The sequence below is a fragment of the Morone saxatilis genome, unplaced genomic scaffold (genome assembly GCF_004916995.1).
Source record: "Morone saxatilis isolate NCDOM2014 unplaced genomic scaffold, NCSU_SB_2.0 Contig15, whole genome shotgun sequence".
In the NCBI taxonomy this organism is placed as follows: Eukaryota; Metazoa; Chordata; class Actinopteri; family Moronidae; genus Morone; species Morone saxatilis.
In genome coordinates this window covers 5,540,989-5,556,443 of record NW_023339707.1, presented here as the reverse complement: position 1 = coordinate 5,556,443, position 15,455 = coordinate 5,540,989, and the positions used below count along the sequence as shown (strand labels likewise).

General features: G+C 40.3%; 1 protein-coding gene across 1 annotated transcript; it reads right to left on the bottom strand.

Moving 5' to 3' along the window:
• Positions 1-366: 366 nt before the first annotated feature.
• On the bottom strand, positions 367-7,580 carry LOC118324370 (RING finger protein 223). Its single transcript, XM_035656679.1, has 2 exons — positions 7,235-7,580; positions 367-2,646 (listed from the first exon to the last, which is right to left on the bottom strand). The coding sequence occupies exon 2, from the start codon at positions 2,547-2,549 to the stop codon at positions 1,821-1,823; it is 729 nt and encodes a 242-aa protein (XP_035512572.1). The 5' UTR covers positions 2,550-2,646; positions 7,235-7,580; the 3' UTR covers positions 367-1,820.
• Between the last annotated feature and the right edge of the window lie 7,875 nt (positions 7,581-15,455).

The following is a 15,455-nucleotide window of genomic DNA, read 5'->3' as shown; positions in this document are numbered from 1 at the left end:
AATTTTATCAGTTATGACAGATTATTTCATGGCTGAAGTGGCCTGTAGACATTGTGACTTTGAAATTAGTAATTTTTTTTTGCATTTTAACACATGAAGGGTTGACTAAAACTGTTTTATGTGGCCGCTATCCACAAGGAGGAGGAGGCTGTTTATTCTGCTTAATTGGAGAGATGGAAAAACACACAGACAACTTCATAGTAAAATTATTTTTTGTTTAAATACCCTAGTGCAAAATGACCCAACTTACAAGAAGCCTTTATTCAAATATTTTACATTAAATATTTATTTCTTTTTTTTTTTACATTTTAAATCATGACTGAGCGTTTTGTGTTTGTTTTTCCTGGATCTAGGTTAACCATGTTTACTGGCAGTCGCAATTGTGTTTCAGGAAGTTCCACTTTTATTATGGCCACTCCTGAAATGAGTGTTAAAATTTAATGTAATTATCTTATCACCATGTGTTACAAGGTAGCTTACCTGGAAAATCCCACAGCCTAACCCTTCCTTGATCTGACGCACCTAATCCAGGAATAAATAAAGACAACTTCCTGTCAAGACAGAGGAGGTCTTTGCTTTTATCGTTATATGTTTAAGGTTGAGATAGGGCGGAAATGACAAACAGTGGGTCAGTGAATGGCTGGACTGTGTTGCAACTCGACCCTGAAACTAATACTACTTTTTAAATAGCATTTAAGTACGTCAGGTGTTGTGCGTTATTTGAGGGGAATTTACAACAAACTGCTGTTCAGAGATTAAAACCACCAACTGATGCTGCAGTACATTTTTATGTAAAGAAAATGCATGAAGATGATGACAAATCACAATCAAATGATATGATTCTTAACAATGAGGCTGTCACAAATGTTTTGTTATTTCCCAGAAGCATGATGTGAGCGGGCACCTCACTTCTTTATTATAGTTCTGTAAACGAGGGCATATCAAAACACACAAATCAAATGTACAATATATAAAGTCTGAGTTCTTAGTTGGCACATTGGGATTACATTCGTTAAATGAGCGTGGTTACTTTCCAAAGCAAACCTCACATTTTATCAATAAATGTCAGCATTTTGAACTTTAAGTTTAAATCACTGAATATTCAACAAACAAATCAACCAACTCAGCAAACAAATCAACCCACTTAGCAAACAAATCAACCCACTTAGCAAACAAATCAACCCACTTGTGTTCTGAACTTGATGCTATGTGCCCGAAAAGGACAACAAAGTCCATTGAACCAGTTAGACCAATAAGTCAGGTGTCAATTTAAGTGCAAAATATTTTGAACAATTTTTTAGGGAAAGTGCCTGTCAGAGTTAATCTCTTTCCACTTTTGGATGTCATTTGTATCAGCTGGTATGTGCAGTTCAGTAATGTACTACTGCAAATGTATGATGCATAATGCATAAATTCCAGCTTTGTAGAGTTAAAGCTGCTATGTGTATATTTTTTTATGTTCTTATAATTTAAATATTCAACATAATTGAAGTTATGACAGCATATGACACACATTCCAGTGAATATTGGTGCAGTTTGTGTTGCTTTCAGCCATTTCATCCCTGTCTGGTGGAGGGGTCTGCCACAGCATCTTTTAAAAAATAAAAAAACACCAGTGGGGGCCACTATAGTCAGACTTTTATGGTTCTGTTGCAGGTTCAATATCGGAGGTGTTTTTTGTGTGTACCAATTACAATGTGCACTTATCAAAAGCGCACAAAATAATTTTACACAAAAGATTTTCAATGCCAAATATTTAAGATATAACTAATGTGTCAATATAATGCACAGTTACAGTGAATTCCAGTCAGACTAGAAGTTTACATCAGACCGGGTGGGCGAGTGAATGTGCTGAAAATAGTGGTAGTAGTTGAGGTGGTAGTGGGGTCAGGCTCGGGGCCCATGGGTTCTCGGATACAGCGCATATTCCCAGTGCTGAATACACACTGCAGTGGCCACAACACGATGACAATAAGCAGCACCATGAGCACAATGAAGAGCACCATCCTTTTCCAGTCTGCCAGCCGATCCAGTCGGCCAAAAGTCCGAGACCCCGTCTGGATCGGAACGTCCACTGTCTTGCTGGCTCCAATGTCAATGCAGACGCAGAAAGCCGTAGGACTGTCAGGGGTAGCCGAACCAGAGTTGTGCCTGGAGCTTTTGTAGCACAATTTCTCCCCTTCCAACCACACCGGCTGCTCCTGCTGCTGGTGGCTGGGCAGCTTGCAGAGGACCTCGTGGCTGGTGGTCAGGGCCGGGGGTCCCTCCTCTGGCAGCAGGGTAGAGTGACGGCAGAAGGGGCAAGAGAGGCGAGTGCTGCTGCCATTACCATCTGGTTCAGCCAGCGAGACAGCCATGAGGCGGGAGAGGCACTCCAGGCAGAAGGTGTGGGTGCACTCCAGCAGCTTGGGTGTTTTGAAGACATTGTCGTAGGTGTTGTAGCAGATGGAGCACTCCGGCTGGCTCACCACTGACACCTTCTTCTGCATCTCTTCAGCAGTGTCCTGGTGGGCGACCTGCATGTGCCAAATCTGCGTAGACTGTTCCATCTTCAGAAATATAAGCTCACTCTCTCCTATGTCGAGTCTCCTCTGGACCCTCTGGCCTTCTCTTTCCTCACCCTGGTCTGTCCTTAACTGGATTATCCTAAAAGAGAATGAATGAAAAGTACAGATTTTCATATTTCAGATCATATCCCCCTCCTGCTATCATGAAAACTACACAAGCAAGTGCAAACAATTTTTTCAGTCATGCACAACCATAATCCCAACTGGATTTCAGTCATCAGTGTATATTTTATACAGCCCAGTTGAATGCTGAACTTTGAACAATGTTAACCCTCAGGCAGAGCACACATAATATTACAAAGCAGACAGGATTTTGGTCGGTCAATGAGTAATTCAATCACGGGTGTTGTGCAAAATGGGTCAAATGTGTTGAGTGAAATTGTGGATTTACTAAAGCAGAAGCAACAAGCACAAACAAGTGAGTCAGTGAAGTGATGTGCCAGACACGATTGGCCAATGTCCACCCCTATAGTCTTTATAGTGTGGGCAAGATGTTCCGCAGGTGCAGTGAGGGTTATTGTTTAGATGGAGTCTTGTGTTCTTAAGGAAGCTAATAAAAGATATCATGAAGGCTTGAATAGGAAAAACCATGACAAGCCATATTCGAGACCCTTAATTCCACCATAAATCATAAAAATTATAAACCTTTACTGACCAAGAATAAGTCCCCGGTAGTACAGTTTGGTGTTGTAATGCTTGACCAGTGAATGACTCAGTGTCCCTGTCATTAACAAGCACCATTTGCTGAGCGTCATATGATACATTGTAGATGGAACGTTTTTGCTTGCTGATAACCTGAGCATAGAGTTGATCGAGTGCAAACCTTATAGTCTTCACACTCTCAGGCTGACTGATGACGATGATTCTGTACAATGTGTTTGTGGAAGAAACGTTTTTTCCAAATCAGTATCGCTGCTACGTTTGGGGCTCATCTGCTTTACCTTCAAATATTTCCATATCAGTGTAGGTGGTGAAAATACAGAATCTGTTATCTAACTAATGATTAAACAAGCAAACTGAAAACAGTGTAGCCCGCTTGCTATCTTGCTAACTATTTTGAGCTAAGTTCCTGTTAGCTTTTAACCCTTTAACACCACTTGGAGTGGATATTTAATTCGCACTTTTTAAAAATGTACACAATGACTGAAAATACAAAAGTCAAATCTTTTGACACACATTCACATTCATGTAGCTTTTTATAATGCTACGTAGCATCCTGTGGGCTGAACAGAGGCCAAATTGCAGTGACATAGAGTTTATCTCTATCTGTAGAAAGGAAAACAACTAACTAACTGACCCCTGAGACCATGTTAACCTGTCACCTGTAAAACCAGTACAGTGTAACATGTTTATGTAATTAAGACAGATAGTACCAGAATACCCTCAGTATCTTACCCATGTCTTATCAAAGAAGACCTTATCAGACTGCATAGTTTGTGCTGTTTACAGTTATTCAAAAGAGTTGAGTATTTTACTGAGCAGTTTGCATATAGTGGTAGCCAGTGGGGCATGCAAACGTACACCAGCTGACACAGGGAGTCCTTGAGCACCTTCTTGCATCAAGCAGCCGATGAAAGATTGGGTGAGTTACAGCATGTGGATAAACACAGGCTGCTTTGTTAACGTGACTTTTTGAGCATGTGTGTTCAAATGTGTATATCAGACAGTACAGGAACTTTACAGGAGCTAATAGACCAGACCTGTAGGTCACCAGGAGCACGGTTGAATAGTGTAAAGTCTGCTGGGCTTTGAGGACCAAATTGCTGCTCTTTTTGGAGCCTCGTGTTTTTAGGATGATAATAATATTACATGGTAATACGCTGCCTGCTGGTGTTGTGGGTTAAGTTAAAGACCCCTAATGTGAGGGAGACTATGTGTGTTTGTGTGCTGGGGATGAAGGATGGTCAGAGCACAGGTGCTCTCTTCTCTGTGCCCTCGGGGCTGGTCCTGCCCCAATACTCCCATCTACACAAAGTCCCTGCTTGTTCTCCACCTAATCACTTCATCTACCCTTGAAATTCCTGCACTACTGACTCTCTCTCTCTCTCTTCGTCTCCACTGAATTTAAACATGCTTTAGTGGGATGAGGACAGATTTCTCTGTATAATTACACCTGTCTTATCAGTTTAAAGCCCCTCCTAGTCACTAAGCAATTCTCCATTCCCCTATTGCTCAGATTGAAATTCTGTTATCCGGTGTGGTCGTTTGCTGGAGCCTCCTAAACAAAAGTGTATCCAGATAAAAATTGAACTTCCTGACAGACTGTTTTGGTTAACCCTACCTCACCAACCACGTGTCCAGTGGGAGTGCACTGAAACTGAACTGAAGAATTCCTTCAAACATTAAAATATTTACACAGTTGCCTCTCATTTTCAAATAAGGCTGTTACAGAGTGCTCAGTGCAGGTTTAAAGAAATATGTAGAGAAATGGAAGAATTAATAAATAACTGGAATAATAACCAGCTTTTTCACTTTACTTGAAAGGAATCCTGTTCAAATTATGTCATTTGTGTTGGAACAAACTGCTGTTAGGGGCAGCAAACACTGCCTTTGGCTCTCTACCACTATGCTGTTATCATTCTGCTCATTGGCATGTTCACAGTATTGGCCTAGCTAGTATTTACACAAAGTGTTCATTCACGCCCATAAATGTTCATATTAGGTTAATCAGTTTATGCTTCACATCATTCTCGGGTCATAGAGATCACGCTCAAGGTCTTCGAGAGGAGAAACCGTTTTCCAAAGCCCCAGGCTATGTTACCTGTAGAACGAGCACAGAGTAAATAGCAACCTACCGAGAACTGAACAACACAGTCTTACAAGCCAATGAGGTGAAAGCAATTTTTGTAATCCTAATGATTCCTTGAACAGTCCTTGGCAGAACACCAGGTTATATATAATGTAGTTTTTTAAATAGAATCATCAGAAAGACTCAGATACATTTACAGTGTCTTTGTTTGACCTTTGTCTTTTACTGTGTAATGATGAAAACAACAACTCAGGTCTAACAAATCCCACACCTGCTCCACTGTGTGCTTGACACAACCTCTCCTGTCCAGTAGATCTCCATTCCCGGTGATCTGGCCTCACATTCACCTTCTATCTTAAAGGTTGTTCAAGTTTCACAATTTTGAATCTGCCGGCTGGTCAGAAGGAATGCACCGAGCACATTCCACGGCTCTCAATCTAAGGTCCTGCCGAGTTCATTTACAAATGAGAAAAATGTGCTGTTTACATCACGATCTGACTCTCTTTCACACACACAGACAGCACTGGGAACGAGTTATTCAATTATATCCCTGCATTGGTGAAATATGTCCTTTAGTTTTCCGAAAGTTAAAGAATGGATAGTCTTCTGTTCTAACAATTTTATTTGTTATCTGGTGTAAACTGAATTTTGTTACAAACCTAGTTCCAGCCTCTTTAAGGGAGACTTAAGTTTTGAAAGAAGAAATAACTCATTCTTTCTTTTACAGATGAAAAGATGAGCAGTTAAACGCACCCGCGCTCAGCTCAGTACGCTCTGGGGTTTGGCTGCTATAGCCTTATTCGGTCTGGTTTGACCAGTAGCTTATGATGCTAATGTTACCTCATGTTAGCAAACTTTGGCTTGATTGACAGTTGTCTTTACTTGTGCTACTGTTACAGTGTGTTGCAGCATTTTTCATTATCCAGTGATTATCACGTGCAGCCACAGCCTCGCTCCACTGCCTACACATCAACGGACTGTTTTGTTTTGTTTTGTGAGATGTGTAAAAAAGCACATTGAAGCCTTGCTCTCATCTTTTAAAAAAAACTGTCCAGAGTCCAGGTGGAGCAATCCTTTGCTTTGGGGGCAAAATGAAGGGTCGTAGCTTGTAAGTCAAATATTAACTCAGACTAAGTTGTTGCTGAACCCAAAATACCAACTTTAACACTGGGGGAGGTCCCTAATTGTCTTTTTACGGTATTCTGCTTTGAGCTTCAATTTATGGTGTCTCCTTGCTATTAAGGGCTTGTCCCACTGACCCATTAGTACACAAATTGCAGCTCATCAGCCAAGACCTGTTTTGTTTGTCAGTCAAACTGAAGTGTCCTTCTTAAGATTCATGTAAAAAATACTGTAGTTTGCTCTTTTCAGCCCCTTTGTGTGGGGCTGTGTGTACCTTCAGCTCGACTATCATCCACAATGCTGCCCTACCTGTTCTCAGTTTGAAAAGTAACTGAAACTGGATCTACCTGCTGTTTGAACTAGGGGTGGTGGGGTTGGGTGTGCTGCAGTTTACAGTTTAACTGAACCTGAGTGTGCACAGATAGCACGTGTAAACACAAAAGACAACACAAGAAACAGTATACAGACACTTGAGAATCATAACTGACTGTAAGGAAAGCTGCTCGTGCATTCTCACATTCATTTGCAACTGATTAAAGTTAAGGAAATACCTCATTTATTACAGATGAGCTGTCTGGAGTTAAGTTGTATTGATTTGAGCTTTTAGGAAAATCTCTTCCCTCAAAGTACTGCAGTTCTTACAAAGTCTCAGGTCATACTTATGGTCTACACTTTAAAAGAAAATGCTTAACTAGTGAAAGTTTTTAACATCTTGTATTATAACAACAGTAAGCCACAAACTGGTATAAAAAGCACAAAGGCCCAAGGCAACATTTATAGCAAAGGTTCAGTTTACCTGTTGACTGAAGAAGATGTCAGATGATCCTCTCTTTATCTCTCAGGGGCCGGGCTCAGCTCACTCCTATTGCACCTGAAAATGCATTTTTCTGGAGTCAACTGACTTCTGGGATGCCAGCAAGGAGTTTGGGGTTTTAATTGTGCCTTTGACCAGGCTAGAGTCCTCCTCTGTATTGGTCTGAACACGCTGCTGGAGTCACAGGTGTGTGGGTGTGTGTATAAGCGTTGTGCTCAGAGGCTGTGTAATAGCTTGCTGTGTCGGTGTCAGCTCTGGGTCCTCCTTCCTCTGTGTCTGTTGGCCGGTATCACCTGCCCCTGCTGTGTCAGCTCCCCTTTTGTAGCACTTTATGCAAATGACTTTAGACAGTGTCTCAGCCTTGAGGTGGCGTCTGGAGGTGGGGAGAAGGAGGGCGGGTTAAGGAAGAAAGCCTCAAGACTTCAAGGAGAGTAATACACATTCTTCCTCTATCACCACTCCTCCCTGTCTCTTTCTATGTTGATATCTTTCTCTTTCTCCTCCTCGCCTCTTTGTACCTGTCTTCTCCCCACCCACCCATCCACACACACACACACACACACAATGCAAATACCCCTGACCTCCAGTCCAATATACAAACACATACAGTGTAATAAATCTTTCACCTGACAGCTGCGTTCCTTTTCTTACAATATCTCACATCTGCACTCTACAAACTGCACCTTTTTTTTTCTCTCCCCAGAATGACGAAATGCAAACTGAATGAATCAGCCGATGTGGTGTAAACACCACTGCAATGGACATTACACACAAAAGACAAACTACCCAGCTTTTGCATCAGCCAGAATGCCTGGGTTGGACAATACATATAAAGGATTCATTTCCATTTAGTCAGTGATAAGGGAGCAGGTGGCGATACAGGACTATCTTCCCATCGTAGCACCAAGAGCCTGTTGTTCCACTTCCTTACTGCTGTACAGTGTTGCTGGTTGGCATGACACATGTTCCCAGAGTCCAGAGCAGCAACCTGTATGCGTGTGTATTTTGAAAACGTTCCCAGCTACGCTTCACCAGAGTGTTTTGTAATGACAAATGTAATGTCATGTTGGGTCTTAGATGAAATTACCATTACGCAGAAAAGCATTTTCTCCAAACCTGCATTTCAAAGACTTTTATAAACGTTCATTAAATAATTAATTCAGGAAATAAACATAAAAAATAACAAATGTCCACCATGAAAAGGCGCCTGCTCATTAAGATAACTTGAATGATGTGTGTTAGACCTTTTTATTGGATTACTCATTTTATTTTATGGTAATGACTAATGGCTCTGGGCCCATTAGCAATTGCATGTCTCTGCAATAACAGCTGGCTAACTGACTTGGTTATTTAGTAACCCAAACACAAATACTGCTGTATCATATCAGCAAAGTAATTTATTGGGCATTGAGTTGTGAGTGCTTTGAGGAAGGAGCAGGTATACAATCAAAAGCTGTTTTATTCGCCTTCCTGGAATCCCTGAACTTGGCTTTATAATAAATATGTCAAAGATTTAGTGGGTGGCTGGGTGAAAGTAATAAGCTACGGTAAGTTATCTTGCGGGATGGAGGGCAGGAGGATGCTGCCGCTGAGGCTGACGAGGGATCCACGTGAGCGGGGAAGCTGCGTGTGCAGGCAGGCTGTAAATGACACAATGTTGACTGTCTCTCCACCCGGCTCACATTTACTCCAACACTAGAGAGCAAAGATGATATTTTCAACCTTTGTCACCAAGGTCAAAATCTAGCATTTTTTCAGGATAAAATATACAGTGTTACGTCTGGGGCAGCTGGTGGGAATGAGCATGAACTGTGGTACAAGATATACAATTTGGTATCCAGATATGAATTGCACCACTGTGCCTATAGCCTATGTAGCCAGGACGAGCCTCTAACATAGCTTTAGACTCTTAAGCTTGCTCTATGATTACCAGCTCAACTTTCAGTGGAAAGTTTAGTGTTCCCTAAATCCAGTTTCAGAGGCAGCAAAGGTCCCCAGATGGAACGGAACTAGGGCCGTTGATGTTATGGGGAATGGGTCTTCCATCCAAAAACGAATCACTATATTACCTCATATTGTGTATTAAAGCATTTTCTTTTGTTTTGATTTAATTAATTTCACTGAGCTTACCTTGAAACAAATTGTGTCAAATTACAATTGAAATAATAGTGTCAATTCTAATTGAGGAAACAAGACACCTCAAGGTGCTTTTTTCACCTTCCAGCACCCATCTGCTTCTGTACAACTCAGCAACCAGCAGCAGCATTACATCAGTTTTTCCAATGGGGGAGTCTTTATGTGAATTTGGTCAAAAGTCACATGGAATAATAGGTTCCTGGATCCAACACCCAGCATGTTTACACTTCCTGTCTGTATCCTTTCTTTACTGTCAACCAGCGAAGTGCCAGCTGTGAGATTAGGTCGACTGCCTTCTGTTTTTATGCCTCTTAACTGTGGATTTACTGCATCTGGATATCAAAATGGCAAACTCTTTGTATTTTTAAAAGGAAATGAAAGACTTTTCTTTTTATTCTGGCTTTTATTTGGAGTAGTGTTATAGCCTTAGTTTTAATTTTAATCATTGGTTTTTATATTATTTTTATCTGTGTTTTTTATTTGTTTCTACTGACTATTATTTATTGGTGTTTTACATTTTATTGTTTCTATTGAATTAATTTTTAGTTTAGCCTTTACTTGTATTTATTTTTGTTCATTTTGTTGTTGTTGTTACTATGTGAGCTCCTTTGGGCTGCTTGTTTGTATGAAAGGTGCTATATAAATAAAGTTGAGTTGTTGAACATAAATAAAACACCCACATTTAATAAAAGCTGCTTGTGAGTTGTGGAGGGCTGGAATGTATGTTAGAAGAACAAGCAGTAGGAGTTTAGTTTTGGGGGTAAATGAGATCTGTTTGACTACAAGGACAGACAGAGAGCAGGTGTGACAACAAAGGTTAAAAAGAACTTCAAAACAAAGTAGGTAAATACTGATTTACAAAGATATGAGAGTCTATTTTATAGTTATCTGTAAGCCAGTTTAGGTTACTAACTTATCTTTATGGCCTGACCGCAAAACAGTCATGTTTTACGAATAATCTTTGTCCCTGTGGCTCTTACCGTAGTGCTCTCTGTGTTTTCTTGCCAACCTATGTATTAAGGAAGAGGAAAGTATATCCTCCTGTTCCTTATCAGGGTCACATTATCATTACCATTTATATATTAACACACTTTTACCAGTCCACATAGCATGAACATGGCTTCCTCGGAAACTGGAGATGAGTTCAAGCAGACCTCACCCCATTCTGCTTTGCAAAAGGTTATTCCCAGAATAGCTTTCCATAACAAAGATCCTACTTTTGAACTTTGAACAAGCAATATTTCTGTTTGGTGTAAGGGGATCATTTTCCAACACACTGACGCTCACTGTGGCTCTTATTTATATAGTTGTATTTATGCTGGTCTATTTTCTGCATTGTTGCATATAGGCTACAAGGAAAAAGGACTCTCGGAAAATGATGGCATGTTGGAAGAAAAAACACCTGTTCTGTGACAGGCAAGCTATTAAAGGATTGAAGGATAGGGTCACTTTTTTAAGTCTGTCTTAAATAAGCACTCACATACCTATATGTACACTGATTTGGGCACTGTGGTCATTTCTCCTGTTCATACTGGCCGTGAAGAGATTCCCCTTCTTAACGCGATTCCTATCGAAGTATTGGAGGTTGAAAAGTGCAGTCCTTGCTGTAGATGACACAGATGTGTGACAGTTTAAAGGAAAAACCGACATAAACGTCCCAGTCTTTGGAACTTCTCCATTCTCCCATAGGTGTTTAAATTATTCACATAATTTTCATTCTCATCAAACCATTCAGTGAACCCCTTATGTCCTGTATGAAAGCATCTGTCTGCACCCGCCTGTGCATTCAGAAGTGTATTTGAAGTTAATATGAGGCTTAAGCAGTATGCGCCAGTAATAAATTCCCTCTTTGCGTTACTATCCCTTCTCCACCACTGTCCAGGGAAACACAGGAAAGAGGATTTTTTGCCAAGCTGCCAAAGCCTCATATTAGCTTTGAGTTCAGAATGGTATTTTTGCAGTGACAGCCAATATGCAGAGAAGGAACGAAACTGCTTCAAAGAAAATACGGACCGATCACTATTAGTTTAAAACTTACTTGAAAAATGTTAACCCATCCTTGAAAGCAACCTTTTGCTACCCTGGCAGCTCACCTGGCAGAGCTAGTGCTCCATGTAGTCCTTGGTGCAGTGGCCCAGGGTTTGACTCAGACATGTGGCCCTCTGCTGCGTGTCATCCCCCCCTCTCTCTCCCCCCTTTCCTGTCACTCTTCAGCTCTCACTATCTAGTAGTGGAGATAAAAAATGTTTTTATGGAGATTACCATTCCCAAGACTGAATTACCAACTGAGCGAAGTGGGGCCCTATAGCCTCAGGGGCACTGAAGGCACCAGATTCAGGTGGTAATTATCTGACTAATTTAACATTGTATGAGATATGCACCACTAAAGCTCAATATAAGTGGATATGATGAAGCATAGTAGTTTTTGCATTTTCATGCAAAATCTAGTTTAATCCAGTTTATTTCAGTTTATATTGTGCTCACCTGGTTCATACTGATAAAAAAATAACAGCAATCCTGAGGCAGGGTAGTAGCAGTAGCAGTTGTAGTAGTAGTACTCTAGCTACAGGACATAGTGTGCTGGTTGGTTGCAGCACATCCATGCACTGTACTGATGAGTAATGCAACAGGGTACACAAAGTGCACAGTGCAAAGACATTGAGGAGAACAAAAATCTCTCTGTGTCTTTGTCTAAAAACAAAGTATTTCTCCAGACTTCTAGGAAAAGGAAAAAGTCCACTCTTGTCAAGTATACAATCTTTTTCTCCTAGTTTATCCACATTCTGCACTTCAAACTCTTTCTCACATTTTTTCTGAACTTCTCACCATTAATATTTACTCATATTTTATCATTACTGTCATTCTACTTCTGTCCACTGTGTAAATATTACTGCATGTTGGGCAATCCTGTATTAACCTTTCTTTCTGATTCAAACTGAGGCTCTAAGAATAGAGTGTACATGTGGTTCAGATAGCAAAGCGCTCTGAAACAAATGCGTGACTGACTTTAAACCTGAGATCCAACCAAGATCCAACCAACCAGCCCTTGTCAGAGGGCCTCCAGTAAGTGAGCTACTGTAGGTAGAGGTCTGTCCATGTTACTGTCCATGAATTCCTACAGGGAATGCTGCCCCTAGGGGGCCAAGAAACCATTTACACCCAGAATGACTCCCCTTATTGAACTGAGTGACTTCAGGTGAGTTCAAGTGTTCTTTACTGAGTTCTCAGCTCCTTCATAGATCACTGACAGTGTGAGTTTTCTTGTATTTATTGTTGATTTGTCATTCATTGTGTGAATTCTGCTTTGCGTAGTGTAGATTTGATTATCTTATTTATTGACAGATCGCCTTATCGTGGTGATTATTCATTTCTTTAGGCTCTTTGTTTGTTAGACTATACAAAAGAAACCGTGAATTCACTTCAGTGGAGAGCTCTTTTATGAGGCTCTTAGGGGGTCCACTGTCATTATACCAGCATCCATTCAAACTGTTGTTCTGAATCACTCACAGAAGGCTTTGAGACATTTCAGTGAGCTGGTGAAAGGCTTCACAGCAACCTGATAAAGTCATGTTTGACTGAGGGAAAGTAGAAATGGATTGTCAGCAGTCCAAGTGGAATAGAATAATAAGTAAAGGTCCTGCATTCAAAACATTACTTAAGTAAAGGTACAGAAGAATTATCAGCTAAATATACTTAAAGTAAAAGTACTTATTATGGCACCTATGGCTGATATATCTGATGCTAATACTGATACAACAATGTAGAAATAGTGTGTTACTGCTGCAGCTAGCTGAGGTGGGTCCCAGTTTGTCTATCTATATATATAACTACTATATATGAAGTGCAGTAAAACATACATTTCCCTTAGAGGCACAGAAGTATGTAACATAAACATAGCAAAATGGATATATGCAAGTAAAGTACCTTTTAAAATAGTACTTAAGTATTCAGTAAAAGTACTTAGTTACTTACCACTACTGTGAATAATCATCACTATGCCAGAAATGAACGTAGCAGTAACTAGGAACAGTATGCAGTATTAATAGAAGCAGCAGTAGGACTCTTTAACTCTACTGCTTGTACTCGTATAGTGGCATGTAGTTAGCTTCTATCTGCGTCTCTCTGCGACATTGTCTAAAAACAAAGCAATTCTCTGGATTTCTAGGACACAACAGACACAAGTCACATCTTGTCTAGGATAAATATTTTGTTAGATTGCCACAATCAGTCCTTGTCGGCGCTGTGAATGTAAGTGTAAGTAGCGTGTGCACAGGGAGGTCGGCCTGCTTCTGCTACAAACACGTAAACTGGTCACTTTCTGTGAGCTCCAAAGAACCAATCCCTGAGGCATGAAACTAAAACAATTGTCATGCAAATACTTTCTAGCTCCTCATTTGTATTTTTGGTAGAAATTATGAAATATTTTCCACAAACCAGTTTTTTGATTTATTGGCCTTGCTTTGAGTTGCTGTAAGTCTATCATCAGGACTTGTGTCATTTATCAAATCTCTCCTAATGGTAGGTTACAGTCGTTCATCAAGGGGAGTGAAATGAAACTCTCTAAAAGAGTAGATCTTGGCAGATGAAAATATGTGTAAATTTGCATCAGGCCTCTGTGACAGTCTGTCCATTTGTTATTGTCTACAAAGCTCATAGAAAGACCAAAACCAACAGTGTGTCTCTCAATATTTTCCAACCTCTTCAGCCTGTCTGCAGCTCTTGACTACAAACCCATTGGTTCCTACTGAAGATGTAAATCTTGGAAAGAAAACTGCCACAGATATACAGTAGTTTTTTTGCCACTGGGGCATTTAAAAAAGACTTATTTTCTTTAAGCAAACGTTACTCAAACAGAAGTAAATAGTGCATTTGTTGGGGACTATTTTCAGTAGCATATTAATCCACATCGACAAGACCTATCCTTCAAACCTGACCTTGACAAGCCTTAGTTCACAACACTGATACAGCATCCCTAAGTAAGTAAGTAAATAAGTTTTTGCTGTACAATTTTATAAAACTGTAAACTGATATTGGTATATAGTGTTAAACACATTAAGTCAGACCCTGGGGATTCAAAGGTTAAATCAACAGTTCATTAATAGCAACCATTTTCCTCCCCCAAACAACTGACCTATCGACTAACTTCCACCACTTGTCCAAAACACACCCGATATTTCTGTTGGCATAATGTTATGTAAATGCTGATGCACTGAAACAGGAAAGTTAATTTAGTGCATTGGAGTGGAAACTCAACTCTGCTGCTCCTTTCCTGTCAGTGGAAGCATGTGGAGACTGTGCCCCCGTGTGGTCACAGTGGGGATATACTTGCATGTCGTTGCTTGGATACTCTTTTATGTTAACTGGCACCCAGACATTTTATTGACCTAAAATGTGCCTCTCAGGCTGAGCTTGCCCCTGTGAACTGTTCCAACAAACACGTTTGTATCCTGGGGTTGGGATCTCAGTAAAGGAAGTGGGAGATGTATGCAGCCAGAGAGGAAGTTGTGCCTGGGAGGCTCAGAGTAGGGCAAAACGAGTTCCTTTTAAGGAGAACTTGTTCTGCCAGAACACTTGATGTCTCTCAGGGTGTGCCATTCAATCAATACACCGGTCCTCTGCAGGATCGACTCTTCTGTGCAGATACTATTTTCAAGTTAAATGATTCAGGTGGCTCTTTTTTTGTTTTATTTCAGGCCCCAATCTGACATAATGATGGTTGGACGTACATGCTAAAGAGGTATTTTACATCATGTGCTGGTAAGTTGTTTGCAATGCAGTGAACATCATGCAAAGAGGTTTCTGTCCTGGATTTTAGAAATGTAAAAGAAAGGTTTCTGAAGAGGAAAAGGATGACTGGAAACAAGTGACATTATAACTGGCTTAAAAGAGCTAAAGTAGCCAAACTTTTTCTAGCTGGTGCAAAAGCAAACATATATATTTTTTTTTACTTGTTTATAATATTTATTGATTTGTGTATTTATACTGCTTTTCCCTGATAGAATAGATACAGCCCGACTTTACATAACTGAAGGAATCCTGTAAATATGAGGATAATTCTGATTGTTAG